At 39.6% G+C, this 19,174-nt stretch overlaps 1 protein-coding gene across 5 annotated transcripts in view; it reads left to right on the top strand.

The window, feature by feature from the left end:
• The window catches only part of MACROH2A1 (macroH2A.1 histone), a 43,109-nt gene that overhangs the window by 14,389 nt on the left and 9,546 nt on the right, over positions 1-19,174 (top strand). The window contains exons 3-6 of one of the 5 annotated variants that reach the window (XM_005147256.3): positions 5,010-5,116; positions 6,631-6,828; positions 9,374-9,481; positions 17,182-17,272. In XM_005147256.3, coding sequence (XP_005147313.1) covers positions 5,010-5,116; positions 6,631-6,828; positions 9,374-9,481; positions 17,182-17,272 — 504 coding nt within the window. Of the gene's footprint in view, positions 1-5,009; positions 5,117-6,630; positions 6,829-9,370; positions 9,482-15,612; positions 15,713-17,181; positions 17,273-19,174 lie in introns of all 5 variants that reach the window. The other 4 variants (XM_005147254.3, XM_005147255.3, XM_005147253.3 and 1 more) reach the window with 4 other exon arrangements.

Genomic DNA, 19,174 nt, shown 5'->3' with positions numbered 1-19,174 from the left:
TTCAAAGCCATAAAAGTTCTTGAATTGATTTTCACTGCATCAGATTTCCATGACTTTGAACCAAGGCTGAGAACTGTTTTATTGGAATGCGTAAGAGGGAAAATGTTGTTAAATTATTCTACTTTCACTCTCGCAACTGCAAATTCCAGGGGGACTGGGTGGAATACACAGAGAGAAGAATGCAGGAAACTCTGAACAGTCGTGGTTGATTGGGGTTGATTGGGTTAAAACCTTCCGGAATCATGGAAAATGATTCTGAAGTCAATAAAATCCTGATGGAAGGATGATTAATTTAAAGTACAATAAACAGACTTCTTGTCATGTAGTTGGCTTTGTAGCAAATATGTATTTTCTCAGCGGAATTGTATCAACATCCATTTTTCTTTCATTTCTGTACATTGTTTTCAATTTGATGCTGAGGAGAGGGAGGCTTCACATGCTTTTTAGAAACCCCTGACTTGTTCCTGCTGGAACTTGCATGTTCAGGAATTGGCTTTGTGTCAGCACATCACCTGTTAGTTGTTAAGAGTTTAGTTTCAAAGCTATGATTTCATCTCCCCGAAGAGAAGATGGACAGAGGGATTCAATGCAACAGCAGGGTTTTAGCTGGAGATGTAAACCAAAACCAGAAAAAAAGCATTTTGAGGATGAACTCAGACCAGATTCAATTGAGTATTTACATTTATAAAGTGTTACAGCCTGGAATGCATGATAAGCTAAAGGCCTTGTCATTGAGGCTTTAAAGGAGTTTTCTTCAGTAATGACCAGTAATATGTTGTTTGAAAATGAGGATAAATGAACTAGGGTGGGGGAAGAATGCATTTGCCTTTGTTTCCATCCAGATCTGCAGTTGCTACTGTGCCTGCTTAGTTTTGGTCTAATAGTAATTTGTTTCATTTTAACCTCATATGGAGTTCTTGTTCCAAATTGCACCAAGTGTTGTGAAATAACAAAGCAACGGTATTCAAGGCAGAGTCATACCACTGCAAAACAGGGAAGTGCAAATAATGAGATTGGGAGTCTGGGAGGATGTCCAAGACATGGCCAGGGTCTCTGCAAGTAAAGAATGAGGAACTTGCCCTCAAAACTTGCTTCAGAATGAGGTTTCTGTGGAGGCTTTTGGTTGTGTTTGAGTAGGAAAGTAGCTTTTCCTGTGGTCTTATCTCAGATTCACAACCTGGTTTAAAATCTTTAACTGAACTTTAGCAACCTCAGCACAAGAAAAGCAGTCCTGATTCAAGTGCAGAGACCAGGCTTAGAGCATCTTTCACTACCCATAGCCATCTGCTAAAACTAAACCTACAAAGGGTTTTTTCAAGTGATATGAGAAGTGCCTTTAAGTTAAATTTTAAGAGAAAACTTCTTAACTTTTAAGACTTTCTCTTCCCACTTTAATCTTCCACTTAATGATGACTGAATTAATCATAGCTATGTCTTAAATCACATCGATGTGTTCCTCTTAGAGTCAGATTTCGAAGGCTACACAAGAGCTGTCCGTACATGAATATATCCCATGCTGACATGGCATTCCTAATCAATTTTTGCCTTTCCTAATCATGTACTTCTCCCAGCTTTTTCATTGGATGGTTTCATACCTGCAGTTAAAGCTATATGTGTTCTGTTTTTTTGTGTTCAAGTCATTGAAAAGCACAGGAAAAGTCACTTGTGGAAATCTAAAGAGTATCTCTTCATATTAACCTAAGATTTCAGTATGTAGTACTTGAAAATTATACCTTCACAAGCTTAAAATATTGAATAACTTGTGTATTTTCCTCATTTAAAACAAAAATAGGGCTTTTGGTGTTCAGTCCTTCTGTAAAGTGTGTCTCAGAGTTGCCTTTTGCCTGAGTGGTGGTGGTGTAATTATTCTCTAGGGGGGAAATGCCTTGAGTCAATATATGAAAGGAATGGAATAGACATTATGCAACTTCCATCCTTTTTGTGAGGCCTCATTTTTGTAAACTGTTCTTATTTTGGTCCTCTGGCTGGATAAGTGCAAGCTGAGTCTGGCTGAATAAATACAGGCTGAGTCTGGCTGGGTAAATACAAGCTGAGTGAATCCTGATGTCATGGAAGCTCTTAAAACTTGCTTGTGCCTCAACTCTTACAAGCAAAGCTTTTTCTCTTGATCCTGTTCAGTTGCAGGAGTTGGTATTTTCTTTCCTGTTTGTTATTTCACCACGGTTGGAAAGATTGCCATTAATGAAATAGAACTCTATGACTCAGCCTTTGCACCTGGTAGAATGGTACTTCCAAAGATAGGTCTGACCTAAGAATTGAGATCCAATCTCAATTCTAAATACCTTTTCCCACCTACTACTCTTTCCAGCTCCACACCTAAATCGAGAGTGATTATTCTGGCAATTTGAATCAGCTCCCTTACAGAGAGAGAGGGATTTGAATCTAATTTAAAGGTGGTTCAAAACATGGATGAGAAACCATTTAAATCCTCAGAATTCAAGGAGCGTAAGACTAAAGCTGGCTGCAAGCAAAATACAGGCAAGTAGTCCAGCCCCCATCCAGACTTGAAAAGTCTCCATTTCTAGCATCTGTAAGTGCTTGAATCCATTGGGTTTGGATGGGGTTTGTCTCTGTCAGTGCCAAATCAGAAATTGTTACCTGTGTTGGCTTCAGCTCAAACACCTCCCCATCCTTTGCTTTTAAAGAGGGGAGAGCCCCCCTTTGACCAGCCTTGTGTGCACAGCTGAGTTGTGCTGGATCCTTCTGTGTGTGCAAGCAGTACTTTATTATTGGAGAGCTGAGGAGAAGGCCAGAAGAAAAATTCCACCCTCCATGCCCTCCTCCTCCTCTCTCCCTCTCCCTGAGCTCCACTTTTGTGGTCCTCAGCACCAGTGCAAAGGGTTCTGTTCCTGAAAGGGAAGTGGGGTACCTCAACTTCCCTAAAGGACCATTAGAAAACTGTAATTTCAAAATGAGTTTCCTGTCCAAGGAAGAGGGCTTAGCACTTGCAAGAACAGTTCTCCACTGTACAAGGCAGACATTTCAGTTTTATGAGGAACAAATAAAACATTCCTCTGTGCTTTACAGGCATAACACTTTCTTAGGCTCTTTAGTTAAAAAATGACCTGTCTGCATAGTTATGCTGATCAGTCGCAGAGAAGAACACGGCCCAACTGTTTTAGCAGTGCCTGATGCAGTAAAGGAATGGAAGTGGGGGAAGCTTAGGCAAACCAAAAAGTAGTCTGCCGCTTGCAACAAATCCATCCCATGTCTTTTAGCTATTAATAATGTCTGAGGTACAAACAGAACAACAACTGATGCAGAGAGGTGGAGATCAGAATCCTCCTGAGGTCAGTGGGGATGCACAGGATGTCCCCAGCTTGTCCGTTGGAAGGTGAATCAGGTCTTGTGTCACAAGTGGCTGTATGCAGTGCTGAATGCAAACTAAACCACACATGTGCAAGCTGTGGCTTCTCAGAATATGTGAAAAGGATTATGCCAGCTTAATTCAGTTCTTTGGAGGTGTGGAAAGCATGGTCAGGTTGACCTTACCCTGCTAATCCTGCTTTAAAAAGAAATTAGACCAATAGTCAGCCTGAAATGTTGAGTTTGGGAGGGCTTGGACTGTCTCGTCCTGTAATAAAGTTAATTGTGCTCTTTGAAGCACATAAAACTAGTGAAAGGCTACCAAAATCCTTGATCAAGTTTAAGCATAGAACATCCAGAAGCAGCTGTCATAACTAGCTTATTAGGGGATTTAGGATGAAAAGTAATTGGAGAATTATGTTAAACTTGGGCTAATGAGAAGCTGTAGTCTGCTATATAGTATTACTTAAGATTTACTGTGTGTTATGGTAAAGGTATGTGGTCAAGTGGGCTTTGATTTTAGTCTTTTTCATTTCCAGATTAATGTCTTAATTCAGTTCTATTTGCCTCTACAGCAAGCTTATGGAAGAGCTTTCATGGTATAGTCAGTTGCTAAATGTGAAATCAATATCATAGCCTCTTCTAATATGAAATTTTGTATTGGCGTGTAATAGATGTAAAAAAGAAGGTTTGGGCTTTTTTTTTCTCTCCCTTTTTCTTCAAACACCACTGGTTTGCAAGAGGAAATGCACCAAAAGCAATAGTGAAGCACAGTCTGTACAGAAGGAAATGAAAGATTAGGTATACTGGAGACAGCAGTAGCACATAATTGCAGTTAGATAAACATGTTATGTCACTTCTTGAATTGTTCCCTTTTCTTGTAATTAATAGCATTCTTTGCCTAAGGCTTGTTGAGTAGAAGACAGATAAGTTAGGAGGTAATGCTGCAGCTTTTTGCTTCATAGATCCTTGCAGGGGAACAAGTTAACCTTTCCTAATTCTAATAAACCCCATCATATGGCCAGCTTTTAAATGTGTTTTGTCAGGACTGGAGATTTCTTCTAAGGGATGATTTACTAGCAGCAAACAAACATGATTCATCAATTACTTCTTCTGGACAGAAAGTTCTTCTCAGAGGAAAAAACAAAATCATTGTTGTGCAGCAGCAGTTTGTATTTTTAGTGTCCTAACTTGGATGTGTGGTTGTATACTTCCATAATGCTAAAATGAGAAACTGAGAATAGCATCTTCTCCGGTGATAAAGTAGAAGCAGTGCAAGCCAGAACTCATATTTGTGACAGGTTTGAGGCGAAAAACCCTATAGCATTTGTCCACCTAAAACTGTTACCTGACAGGAGAGGGATCCTGGCGATGAACACACAGTAGCCTTGAGAAGAAGATGTACAGTCAAGAATTTAGGGGAGCTGCTTTAAAAGGACAAAAAGTAAATACAGTTTAGACCACAGGACTTGAAGTGTGTATTGTGTTGACCCTTCAGGGAGTAAACACACAAAAAGAAAACTACAGTTTTAGAAGTAGATACCTACTGATGGCATAGTCTACAGCAGGCAGGAATAACATGACGTAAATAAGGTACATGTTTGCATGGATGCTAATAAATAACACATTGATTTCTCTTGATGATCACAGTGTCATTAAAAGGGGCTTGGTTTTTTTCCCAGCGGAAATTCTGGAATTGGCTGGAAATGCAGCAAGGGACAACAAGAAGGGTCGAGTCACTCCTAGACACATCCTGTTGGCTGTAGCAAATGATGAAGAATTAAATCAGGTGAGAAAAAAAGTCCACCGTGTGAGGGCCAGTGCCCTCAGAACACTGTCTCCACAGGCCAGGATTTCCTTTAGGGCTTTTAAAATTGGCTTTCTGTATAGCTGACTTGTAATTCAAGATCTCTGCTTATTGAGTAGCCCACCAAGAATCATCTACTTCCCTCACTGCCTATGTAACTAACAGCAGCACTTGGCTTAATTACACATTTCAGGACTCTTAAAATGTGCAGAATGCAATGGGGATGTAATATGACATTTGCTTGCACTATTACAACCACTTATGTTAGAGTTGGACATTGTCATAAACTCTACAAAGACACAGAGAAAATCTTGAAGATGAGGTTTTCTGGGTTTTGTTTGTTTTCCCCGTTACGCAGCTTAGGACTCAGTGAGACCTATCCTGTTCCCATTGAAGTCCATCACTGTGACCACAGAATTAAGAGCTCTGGAGCTCTTGCAAGTCTGTGTCCTTTGTAGATTTCAAGGTGCTTTTAACTTGGCCACAGAAAACTTGGACTTTGTTTTTATTACAGTGCTGTGGTGTCAGCCAGAGGCCCTGGCAAAGATTAAAGCACCTTTGTGTGAGGTGCTGTAAAAACACATCTGAAAAGATACTTTTTCCAAACCTTTATATCATGATGGGGAGGATAATATCCCCAAACCACCCTCCTTCTGGCTTTGTCTGATAATACTTCCCATTCATCATCCCTTTGTAAGCTTGGAGCCTCACTGAGTTGTGGCTGGAGAGCAGTAAACACAAATCAGAAGGTGGGAGTACTTGAGGGACTTTGTCACTATTTGTATCTTCCTGGATTGTGAATTAGTGCCCGTTAGGTGTATAAGAAATGGGTTAAAGTGGTTTTAAATACAGAACATGATCTAGTTCACCTCTGCTTTTAAAGGCTTGAATGAGCTGTACACTTTTGATGCTCTTTTCTTCAACTACATAAAGATTTTTTTGAAGAAAGATTTCCAGGTATAGAGATTTGTGTGAAAGTTACTCTATAGTTGAGGCTTCTTTTTCTAAGGCAAAAAAAAAAAGCCTGTTTTAAAAATGCACTTTTATGAAAATTCATCACTTGGGACACACATTGGGTTCTACACAGTGTGGTACCCATTGCAGTCCTGTATGATGGACTTTGAGATCCCATTTCTCTCTCACAAGCTGCCCTCACATCAGTGCCTGGGGCTGTCCTGTTTTCTCATAGCTGGGTAACAGTTTTAATTTCATGGCTTCATAGAAACAGACCTTGTGTGAGCCAAGAGGCACTGATAGGTACAAGCATGTGTACAAGAAGAATACGTAATCCCTTTGTAGTTAAAATCTGATATATGATCAGGTTCATTTTGTACATTTCATATTCCTTCTTTAAGGACAATGTGTTGAGAAACATGCAAGAAACAGTTAAATCTCAAGGCAATGTATAATGTTTGCAGTAAATGCCATTTGCTATTTATTGGTGAGTAAATGCTGGAATTCGTCTCCTACAACTTGTTCTTATGTTTTCTCATTAGCTATTGAAAGGGGTCACCATAGCCAGTGGTGGAGTGTTACCCAATATTCACCCAGAACTGCTGGCAAAGAAGCGGGGGTCAAAAGGAAAACTGGAAGCCATCATCACACCACCTCCAGCAAAGAAGGCAAAGTCTCCATCACAGAAAAAAACTGTATCAAAGAAAACAGGCAGCAAGAAAGGGGCAAGGAAATCCAAGGTAGAGTAATCTGTCCATTTTAAACCCAAACAAGCTTACTAGTAGTAGTTGCACGGAGTAGTATGTGTAGGGTAGATAGTCTGTTCCATGTGTTGTTGATAGTAGTGATGACAGTACAGTGTAAGCAAATCCTGAAGGGAGTGTTGCGCTCTCCCTAGTGTGGCTGGAAGCCCGATGACCATCAGAAGTGGCACAAGTCTGCAGGACAGAGTGCAGACAAGCTATAAATACACTGTATGAAACAGCCTTTAGGTGGCCACAGGCTGAAGGCACCAAGAAACAGAAGAAGAGTGTGGGGAGGGTAAGTCATGCCTTACCCATAACCAAAAAGAGCGTAGGAACTGACTACAAGGGCAGGTCTGCTGTGACTGCAGGTGCCTGCACTGGGCTGGGCACAGTGCACTGGCTTAGACTTTGTTCAGGTATTGCTATGGGTCTGCAAGAAACAAAGAATCCGTGGTTGGGGTGGGTTTTTTTGAACAGGGAAAGTCAAACTAAAGGAGCATTTTTCAGTTTTAAATGATGAATGAAAACAACAGCCTGAAGTCACTTGTAACAGTACCCTCAGCCGTTAGCACGTCAGAGTCCTGTTTTCAAGTTTTGTGGTTTTCTGTTGCTTATTGGGGTTTTTTAATGCATTTTAGTTTGGTCTAGTTTATTGTAAGGTTCCTCACAGTTGATTTGATGAAACCCAAGAAGTGAGAAATACCCCTGAAGTAGGAAGCAATACTGCTACCATCAGATAGCTGCACCAAAGAAACAGTGTTGTTGGCTATATGGGGTGTGTTTGGCTGAGCTGAAGACCCCCAAATGTGCTGTTAGTATGTTAGAGTTGAGACTATTCCATGTTTATTTGGTGGGGGGGGGGGTTATTTCCTAGGAATCAGTGCAAGTCATTCAAAATGAAATATGGAAGTGAGGGTAAGAACAAGAGGACCAAAATGTGATTTTTCTTATGACAAAAAAAAACCCTAAGAATAACATCTTATTTTTAAGCTGAGAACATTCCTTCATTCCTTTTTCTTTGTTTGTAGGAGTAGGGAATCTTTCTAATGCCCGTATGTGACAAAGGATCTTTTTTTTGTTTTGCAAAACAACTACTGTCAAGCCATAGGTTATGGAAGTGGGAAGAAAAGTACATGATTTTCACATGAAAGGAACAGTGCATGTAAAAAGCTGCTTCCAGGTCAAACTGAGCTGTGTGTCTCTGTTACTAATTACTTGATCACTCAAATGAATGTTTCACTCTTGTTTTGTGCTGTTGAATTTAGTTTTCTCTCTCAGAACATGGACTAGCTGACATTTCAAGTGCAGTGCTTCTAATAACCATGCACTAATAAGTTCCCTAAATCTTGAATTTTTTTTGCCTTTCCTTGATTACAAAAGCAGGAAGTCTGTTGTGGGGTTCTGTTTTTCTTCCACACAATAAACTGTATTGTCTGCTTACTATATTGGTATTTGGCTAACAGTAAACTCCTGGGGAATTGAAATAGGGCCCATGAATATCTGATTTCCAAAACATTTGTGTAAAGCAAAGCATGGCTACAGCTTCTAAAGCACCAATATACCTTTGCATCAAAGTCATTTTAGTTGCTCAGCCATAGATTTAGTTTATATAGTTTGGAAAGGGCCAATAGGAGAGCAGTGGCTTGCTTAATATTCCATGTGTCCTTTTTAGCTTCAGCATAGGTACTGCTGAGGCACCAAGTATTTATATGAAATCATAAGTAGCAATTTTATTGAAAATATGAAATTATTTTTGGCATAAATTGAGTTTAAAACCCCAGCAGTCAATTCACTATCTCCATGAAACATCCCTTTCAAAAATGTTCCTGATTCTTGTTTCTATTCAGTAAATCATTTCATTCCTGAAACCTACTATCTTACTTCAGGAATACAGTTGAAAAGAGGAATGGTGGCGGAGGGGAATGCGCTCTCCACCTACAGCTTTACTGGAGATAAAGGTGAGGGTGTTAAACAAGACAGAGAAAATGATTCAGTTCATTTCCTACTACTAGGCAGGTAGAAAGTAGATGTATTCTTCTGACCCCACCTCTAAGGATGGCCAGATTACAAAGCAGTATCTCTAAAATAGAACTTTGTGACATCTGGGATCTCCTCTCTTCACAGAGAGAGAGAGAGAGAGAGAGAGAATTTGCACTCTGGCAAGTCAGGGTTTACCTTAGAATGAATGTCTATTCATATATATGAGCAAATACGTTATCTTTTTCCACATAAGCCATTAGGAATCTGTTAAAAGCTTCAGGCTGTTTGTTTTCTTATTTAAGACAACTGTCTTCTGAAGTGTGAACTATGATAGGCAAGAAAAGACTTATGTAGGTATACAGATACTGAGGTCGCTTTTCCTATTGATTCCTTCAGCTGTAATCAGTCACTTCAGTTAGACTAAAGGATAAAATCCAAATGGCGGTGTTTGTGCTGGCACTTTATTGCCTGTGAGCGTTTATGGCATGTCATATATCAGTGCTATCAAACTGTTTTTCTCAGCCTTGAGTTAACTAATTAACTATATTTTTGGAAGAAGAAGCAGGGAGAAGTGAGCAAATCAGCCAGTGCTGACAGCACAACAGAGGGAACTCCTGCAGATGGTTTCACAGTCCTGTCCACCAAAAGTCTGTTCCTTGGCCAGAAGGTATGCCCCTGCATTTCTCTAAATGAATACCTATTTCTCAGTGCTGCTTAGGGAATACCCCTTTGCACCCCTCCCCTTTCCCCAAACCACCTAGGTACAATGGACATTTCCCCACTGAGCACTTGAGGAGATGTATGTTAATTTTTGAACAAAGCAATTCTCTGAAACGACTTTTAAAACACTTTAAAATATACAAGAGAGTCTTCAGATGGCTTCATAAATACTCAAAGAGAAGGCAAGCCTGTGTGCTTGTATCTCTTACCTTATTCATAACAGCAGAATTGTTCCAGCTAAACTTTTGCCAGAGCTAATCCTAAAAATGAACTGTCTTTTTTCCAATGGGCAGCCCGCTTCATTGCTGATGGAAATGATTTCCAGGTTTTTATCAAAACCTCTTTTAAACATTGGTTCATGATAGTGGTTTTATGTTTTGTTCTGCTTTGTTACTTACAAAAGTTAATGCTGTGTAATAATGAATGCTTTTTATGAAAAGCTAGAAATCAACAATCCTTTTTTCCCTGTGAATATGCTTTGAGACATGGGGTGGTCTAATAGAAATACCTGCTAAAGAGAGGATCCAGTTAAAGAGACATTTCATTAAGTTAATTTGGTCTTTTATCTTGAAACCTGCTTTTAGTTTGTGATAGAGAATTTTGTGAAGTAAAACTGCATCTTTCTTCTATCAATTCAGTAATCAGCTCATTGTGTTGTAAGTCATAAACGATGAGCCATTGTCCATTGTGGAATGCATCTCCTCTGACTCATTTTTATTTCATGCTGAGGTTGTTCTCCATTTACCCTTCCACAGTTTGTTTGCTCAGTTTAACATGCATGAGAGTACTGTTATTTTTTTTGCAAGAGTTTTGATTTTCCACAATGAATTTTACAGCTAGAGCCGGATTGCTGCTTTGGTAGGGGGTTGTTGTTTGACTGCTGCTAAGGGGCTGGTTTTGAACATACTTTGATGACTAAATCAGAACCCCAAACTTGTAAAACACATTAGTGTTTCAAACTCTTGGACCTGATTTTGAACAGCTTTTAGTTACCATAGGAATCCTGTAGTAACGCCTAGTGTTGTGTTCCAGCAAGAGTGACCCATCAAATCAGTGCGGCTTTGCTGTCAGCCTCAGTGGGAGAGTCGTGAGCTCTGGGACTCCTTTAAGCTATGAAGAGCAAAGCCAGTGCCTGTTGTAGAACTTTCCAGTGAGTACCTTGCACTGGGAAATGGACTTTCTGGCTTTCTCCTTCACTTGGAGGGCAGCCCCCCATTAAAAATCAATGGTATGGCATGTCCATCGCTGTACTGGTTTTCTGTCAGTTAGCCCTGTATGTGAGAGGGGGACAGGTTTCGGCATTTATTTGTAACAAAAATTAAACCCCCTCCGTTTAGAGTGAACACTTTAAACACGAGGGATTGTTTTCCGAGTGATAGAGCATGCAGAGGTGCTGTGGAGATGAGTTAGCACATTTGTCTAGCACAGATTATAGTTTGCTTCTGATACCCTGGCAGAAACTGTCTTCAGAGGCAGTGGATGGTTAGCATGCCAATCTAAAGATAGGCTATGTCTAACAAATATAAGAATTTTCTGTATTCTGAGTTAAAAATGAAATTCTTGCCTTGCTTGAGCTGCTAAATAATGTATTCATGTCTCTGTTCTGATTTTTACCCCCAAAATAGCATGTTGAGACCAACCTAAATTCTTTTAAGACTGAAAATGTGGAAAGCTTAAAATACAAAAACCTCTTTACACTGTAGTGATCAAAGAGATTTTATTTATCATTAAAATAACCAAACACCCCCCCCCCCCCCCCACCATGCTGGCCTATTCCCAGGAATATTTTCAGAACATTCCTCAGAAAGTAATTTCAAAACATGCCTTTTCAAAACTACCCCCAACATTTTGATTTCCTTGTGATAAAAAAGACAAAAGTAAAGCTGTCAATCATGGAACTGGGGAGAGTTGAATGCTCCTAAACATGAGGTGTGTTTTGCATGGGCCAGGAGATCCTGGGTGTGACAGGATATCTGCTGCTACATGCAGGTTTAGCAGCTTGCTAAGGTGGTTGTTAGTGAACTGACACTTGGCAGTCCCAAAGAAATCCCAAATAAATGCTATTTATTTGGCAAATCTACAAATTAAATATAACAATTCTCTATAAAAACTCAAGTGGCTTCTAATCAGGTAAATGCTTCTGCTTAGTCATTTCTACATGCAATTGCTGTTTAAAAAGGTAATATTTGGTTCTTAACTAGTTGTCTAAATTGAAGTCTGATGCTTAACAGCAAAAAAATCACATTTGTTAGGGCTGTCTTAAATGAATGCCACAAGGTATTCATCAACATAATGAACTAAGAATTTCATTGGTAGTGATTGCAGACAGTAGAGTTGCAGTTTGATTCCTTAGATGTGTGTGTGTTGCTTGTTTGGAAAGCATGAGGGCAGAAGGGGAGGACCTTCGTTCTGTTCAGCAAAGCCTGCTCTCCTTTAACCAGCATTTTGAGGGAAGGAGAAATACACTGGTTTCTTGGGTAGGGAGAATAGTGTGTTCAGGTTCAGCTGGAGGTCTGGAAAACATGATTCTGGCTTCTGGTTCTGGCCAAGTCAGAGGTACTGTAAATCACCTCCTCTCCCTCTGTTGCCTTCCACATTTGCATAATGGAAACACGCTTGGAGATACTCTTCACACTGATGGTAGGAAAGCTTAATATGATAAAACACTTTGAGCTTTTCCATTTGAAAAGCAAACCCATTCATATTAATCATAATTATTTGATTTTTTCTCGAGTTTGTACATACAGATTTCATGTTCTGTGTGTTCTTTGTAAAGTGCAGTGCAAACAAAGAAACCTGAGACTGAAAAACCCTGCCAGACAAATAATCTGGACCTTTTGGACCTCCTGTGACATCTTTGGATACCTTTACAGCGTGTCTCTTTGGTCTGCAAAACCACTGCCTGCTAGATCAGGAAATAATGGACTTAATGCAGAGAAGGGAGAAAGTAATGCTTAGGATCATGTCATTCAGAAGTGTTTAATGGGAAAAATCTTCTTGGCTCCAAGGTTGCAGAAGGGTTTTATTTGCAAGAGCAGTTCTTCATGCTTCTAATATCCCCAGATTTAATTACTGAAAACACAAATGAGAACGCTGCAAACCTGGGTATTGCCCAGGTTTTAGAATGTAGTCACTGCATTAAATCTTGACATGAAATCATTAAATCTTGCTGACATTCAGCTAGAAACTCTTAGAGGTCGGGAAAGGGCAACAAGCCCTTCAGCTATACCTTTAGAAGTATATTAGTGCCCCATTAAGCATTAAAATCTAGCTAACAGGTAAACGATTGCACATCTACGAGTGATTTCCCAATGGAAACGCGATGTTCTGCACATTGACTAGTTTGTCCTTCCTGAGACAGAGTAGAGGCAAAGTTGTAAGGCCTCAAGCCTAAGCATTAAGGTTTGGAATTTCCAAGCGGCTCAGCTTGTTGCCTGCAACAGGCATCTTCAGTTTTCTGTATGAAGCTCATACCAGAAACACTCCCAAGACTTTGAAGGTAATTTTGTCTGAAATAAGAAATGCAAGGCTTGGCCCAGGGAATACACATGGATGTGCTAAGTACCACCTGCATTTTATCTAACATTCAATTTAAATGCTACCTGAAGTTACGTCCATTCTTTGCTGCACATGTATGTGCAAGTCATGCCTATTTATATGGTTTTAAGTGGCTCTTTAGGGGGGATCACTTCTGTCTTAATACATGCTTCATACTACTGGGTAGTAAAACTGAGCAATAACCCACTGGAGGATTTAATTCTATAGGAAAACTTCTGGGGTGTTTTGTTTTGGGCAATCACTAACACTGCATTGGACTGTGAATGCAAAGTTTAGCTGCCAACAGAGGCTGTTGGGGATGGGCAGCTTTTAAAGCATTCTGATGTTACTGTTAACTTGAAACTTTGATTGCCATCTAGTTACTATGTAAATTCCATATATGAGGAGGCACAGAGACAGGTTAGAGATCTGAAACCAAAATGCGTTACAGGCAGTATTCTGGAGTATAAACTCATAGAACATAGAAATCAGAGCATCACCTCGATGAACAAAATCTGTTTAGGAGCATACTAAAATCCCCACAAACCAGTCTTTTGGTGTGTGCATGTGTTTTGTCATTGGTTGTTTTGTTTGTTTGTTTGTTTTTCTTTACAATTTCAAAATTCATCAAGTTTTTTTTAACATTTTGGTTTGATTTAATTTTTTATTTTTTAAACAGCAGTTGCTTGTAGTCAAACTCAAGACTCAAACTTCAGTATGAATGAATAAGTCACCATGTGTGAAATATTAAAGGGTTCTAAGCTATTTGGAAAACAAAACTGCTTAGATTTTATTAAAAATTCCTCAAAAGACCCATACTTAAAGCAGGGCTGAATTACACTCATTTTAAGCCAAAATAACCCTATTTTGAGGGAGCATAGTTTAGTCAAGCACCATCTGCAAATTACGTGAAATTGCAGGCTTTTAAGAAGAGAAAGAAGGTCAATTCATATAATCACATGAATGAAATGGAAACAATTTATTCATAAAACTTAAATACATGGATGTTGGCCTCCTTAAATGACCCATTCACTTGTACTGGTTTCATGAATTAGCTCATATTCCCTATTAATAAACTAAGGGACACAAGGAGATTTGAAGAGTTCATTTTATAGAACATGGAATACAAACCAAGAGACAAAATTATTATTGATGAGATAAATTGCTGTGCTTGAATGTTACGCTTCAGAGGTTGAACCTGGTGGGTTTGGGATTGGAAGGAAAGCCTGGCTTTAGTTACAGTTGGCTTCAAGGCTTGCATAAATGAATGAGAACTTTCTCTGCTATCAGTAGGAAGCAAGCTGTGCTGTCACTTTACACCTCTTAACTACTTCCAAATAAACATTCTTACTAGAAGGACATGGCAGGATCAGTTTGTTACCATTGACTGATCTGTCTTTTTGACTGATTTCTGATTTTGTGCAACGTTTTGTTAAGTCTTGCTCAAAATGTGTTGTTAGAAGTTGAAATCTGCACTTCCTCATATTTCATTAATCCTTTTTATTCTTTTAAGAACAGGTAGTACAGATGTGAGATATCATGGAATGGTTTGGGTTGGAAGGGACCTTAATGCTCATCCAGTTCCAACCCCCTGCCACGGACAGGGACACCTTCCACTAGAGCAGCTTGCTCCAAGCCCCTGTGTCCAACCTGGCCTTGAGCACTGCCAGGGATGGGGCAGCCACAGCTTCTCTGGGCACCCTGTGCCAGCACCTCAGCACCCTCACAGGGAAGAATATTTTCCTAATACATTATCTGTGCAGACTTCCTCAATATACTGTGTGCCCATGAGAAATCCTTCCAATTTTGTAGCAGTTCAGACAGAAATTAAAAGGCATGCTTGAAATACATGGTGTTAGTGGGAGAAGCTCATGAGCATTAATGGATGGGGGCAAAATCTCTATTTTCATAACTGGCAAAAGGAAATAAAGCAAATAAAATAAAACCTAGCAGCAGTAAGCACATAATAGTGTCTGCTAATGGGACATCCCCTGCCCTTCCCAAAGGCTGCAGAGCGGTGCAAATGAAAACTGAAATTCTGCAATACAGAATGTGTTGACCACTCATAAGGGTACATGTCCCCTTGTTAGACTGGAGGGATTGCTGGAGACAGATGTGCTTTCTCAAGTTTGCTGGCTTAAAGGAGGAGGAGCAACATCTTTTATCCAAGTTTAGTGCCCAAGGGTCATGGCACATTCCTGTAATTGGTACTTAAAGAAATGGTCAGTGTATCCTTCATCTATACTTAGAGGAGAAACAAATACCCTCTTATAACAATCCCAGATAGTGGTCAGCATAAAGCCAAGCTAGACTTTGTTAATAGGTACCTTTATGCCTCCCCTCCCCCCAGAATGAACAATGTTTGAGTCTTGTGTTTGAATTTTATTTGGATAATAACCCTCCTTTATGACCTGCCTTTTATTTTGCATATTTGTTTGCAGTGATGCTCTCTCCATCTGTGTTGCAAAGCTCACTTTTCTGCAGCTTCTCTGTGATTTCCCAGCTGTCCTGTTATTTCCCACCTCATGCTTTTCTTTTCAGCTGAACCTTATTCACAGTGAAATCAGTAATTTAGCCGGCTTCGAGGTGGAGGCCATTATCAATCCTACCAATGCTGACATTGACCTTAAAGATGACCTAGGTAAATGGGGCATGGGTTGACACAGCTAATGGTCACATGGAAATTATGGAATCCAGAATTTACTTCTAGGGCTTCCTATATTGAAAAAGAGCAGAAATTCAAATCCTGCAGGTTCTGTTTTGTTGAAGAACTACATTCAAAATCCTTTTCCACCAAATCTGATTACTCACAACAATTGCTAGTCTTGATTTCTGTTAAAGCAAAACTCATAAATTCTTTTCCATAATGATCGTATGTGACTGTTAGCTATTTTGGGGGGTTTCTTATTTGGATACTTTGAGGACTAAAATCCTTCTTTGTCAGGTTGTTTTCAAAATAAGCAGTTTCTCCATTCTCGCTGCAATCTGGGTTTTTTTTTCTGATACTCAGAGTAGGCATAAATATTTCTAAAGAGGATTGATTAAATAATTAACTATTCCCAAATCTTTCCTACCTCAATTTCATGTTTAATTCAGTCAAATCATTTATTTCCAGTACACTTCAATTACTCCTTGGCACTTTCATTCAGCTGAAAACAAATACTGATGTTATACCAACGCTGAATTTGTAGATACTATCGTAGATGATGTATCGCTTCTAAAGCTTCTGTCTTGTCCTATATGGAAAAATAAGTAAATCCTTCTTCAGCAGAAGTCTGTTCTTCAGCAAAAGTTAAAGAAAAGGTAACTGCCATGCATTAAGTACTGCATTCCTTTCTTTATTTGAGTACACCTGCCGCTCTCTTGGTTTTAAACCTCCTTAATGGAATACACCCCATAATTCTTCTACTACTGCGTTTCCTATGGGAACGTACATAGTAATTTAACAAGGAAAAGATTTAAATCAGCCTTTCCCAGAAATATGTACGTTTTTACAAGTGTCTCAGCCATTCAACACGTAACTAGAAAATGTGCCTTAACCTTTAAAATATAAGAACAATAGTTTCTGTTTTTTAAAGCCCATTCAGTACAATCCTGTCTGCAGATACAGTTTCCTCCCCATGAAGGAGACTGTCGTTTATAGAAACAAAACGATGCATCCTATCCATATGAAGCTTAGTGCCTGTCAGCTTATTGATGCTGACAAAATGGAGAAACTAGTTATTTTGTTTGGCTTGATGATCCTGAATTTCTTTTTTTAAACAGATTCCATATTTTAGTGTCATGCTCTGTGGGGAACTGGTTGTTCTAGGTTACTGCCAAGTGAAATGGGGTATTAGCTGATTTTAAAGCTTTGGAAATGATCTCATGTGATTGCTCTGACTTGTCATTTTAACATTTATTTGATCATTTCATACTCAATATTCCTTCTCCTGTTCCCTACACCCCTTTCTCTACACACACCTGCACACACAACTCAGCATACTCCTTTGGCGCAAGGTTTGGAGATGTAAAGGTAGGAAAATATGGACGTTGGTACATGTGTAAATGTAGAGCCTGTGCTGGGTCTCTGTCCAACGTGGTTGATATACATCTGTTTACCTGTTGTAGTTGCAAGTTGTACAGGCTGACATTGCCACGATCGACAGTGATGCTGTCGTTCACCCGACAAACTCTGACTTCTACACCGGTGGTGAAGTAGGTAATGGCAAGTTCAGTGCTGCGGAGTTTGTATGTGTGTGCATGGTCAATCAGCAGCCACAAGCTTGTTGTAGCTATGCAGATTTGCATTCATTTCTCACTTCCAGCAGTCCTGACTGATATTAAAAGAAATGAAGAATTGCAAACTCAGTAGGCATTTTTGGGTTTTATCACCAAATCAGACTTTTCAGAAGTAACAATAGATTGCACCGCCAAAATTTGAAGTGCCTGAACAGAACGTTCAGTGCAGGAATGTGACCAAGGAGCATGAATTACCACATTGTTTGTTTGACATGTTAAGTGCCTGTTTTGAATGTGGTTTGAGTCTTGATCTGTAGACTTCTAACCAGTTCCAGTACACCCTCTCCATGCCAAGTTTCAGATGTTCACATCTGACATGCTGGATCTAACCCATCCATATTTCCCGAACTCTTAGGTTTTTTGTGTTTTATGGACTGATTATATCCATAGCCCAGTCAACAGTCCTCACACAAGCACACAGGTAGTGATGCTACATGTTTTTCAGGCAGTCAGACACCTAAGCTACACTGATGAGAGAAGGCATGATAGAAAACATGACATCTCAATTCAGTATCTCCAGTGTCCCCTGAGTAACTCCTCCCTTAGTAACACCCTGTTCTACATACGGTATTTAGAAGGACTTTCTAAAAGGGTAGCAGTAATTTAACTGAACTGCCTTGGTAATTTGAGAAGGCAAATCAGCATTTGGGCTGAATGTGGGATTACTGGTAGAGGTGATGACACCATGCTTAAGCTGCCAGGCTCTGCTCTACATCTCACCTTAACCTTATCATCGCTGTGCGAATGGTCTGCTTCCACGCCTGCAGCCCTGTTTCCAGTACCTGGTTAGAGGAACACGTCCTGCTGCAGAGCTGGCATGGCCCACAACTCCTGCTTTTTCCAAAGGGGCTACTTTCCAAGTAACATGTAGACCAGTGTAGCTCTGTATGGCCTGTTGGGCAGGAACAGCTGTGACTTGGCTGGCTAAACATCATGCAAAGACATTGAAATAAGTGTCATAATACCCAGTATCTGAAGCATTCACTGCTAAAGTCTAGAACTGTCTAAAGTTCTAACTTTCTGAAGTCAGACCCATTTAGCTCATGTGCCTCCTACTCTTTGACAAAGAAATGCTTTGCTACCCTACAGAGAAAATTGTCTCTTGAAGCTGTACTGCTCATTCCTTAGCATAGGTTCCTGTTGCCTCTGACTGCTGTAAGAAAGAATAGAAGTGCACAAATGCTTAGCTTCCAATGATTTAACTTTTCCCCATCTAAATTTTTTTTTAATTATTTTTAATTTCTGTTGGTTTTTTTTTCCCTAACAATTTAAATGTACTGGGGGTTTATCCTGAGAATTTTAGAGCCTAAATTTCTGCTAACGCTGTTTTCAACACTGATACCAATGCCTGCTTGGAAAGCATGAGATAATGATCTTATTCTCATGGGAGTGACACATATTTATGCCTGTGAGCAAATAAGCTACTAACCTTGAAGCTGTGAAGCAAGACTTCCATCAAGAAACTTGCTAATGTAGTGGAAAATGCTTAACTACAGTCTGTCCTTTCTCAGATGAAGCTAATTTACAACATAGTTCTGAAATATAATTTCAATATAAACCCTTGCTATTAATCAGAAAGAGAACATAATTGAGGAGTAAATGCAGAAAACCTTACTGAGTCATACCAAATGCTGCTTTTGCTCTTCTATAGACCAGATCTGCAAGCAGAGAGCTCAGTGAAATAGACTGACAGTGTTGTTCATTGCTTTTAATTATGAATTAATTCCCAGTAGAAGGGAAAAAGCTGATCCTTCTGGGTTGAATTAAACCAAACTCGGCTAAATTCCATTAAATGTACAACAGCTTTGCAATGGCAAAGAAA

This window comes from Melopsittacus undulatus, chromosome 10 (assembly GCF_012275295.1).
Source record: "Melopsittacus undulatus isolate bMelUnd1 chromosome 10, bMelUnd1.mat.Z, whole genome shotgun sequence".
In the NCBI taxonomy this organism is placed as follows: Eukaryota; Metazoa; Chordata; class Aves; order Psittaciformes; family Psittaculidae; genus Melopsittacus; species Melopsittacus undulatus.
Note: the sequence above shows the minus strand (reverse complement) of the source record. Positions and strands in the feature narration are given on the sequence as shown.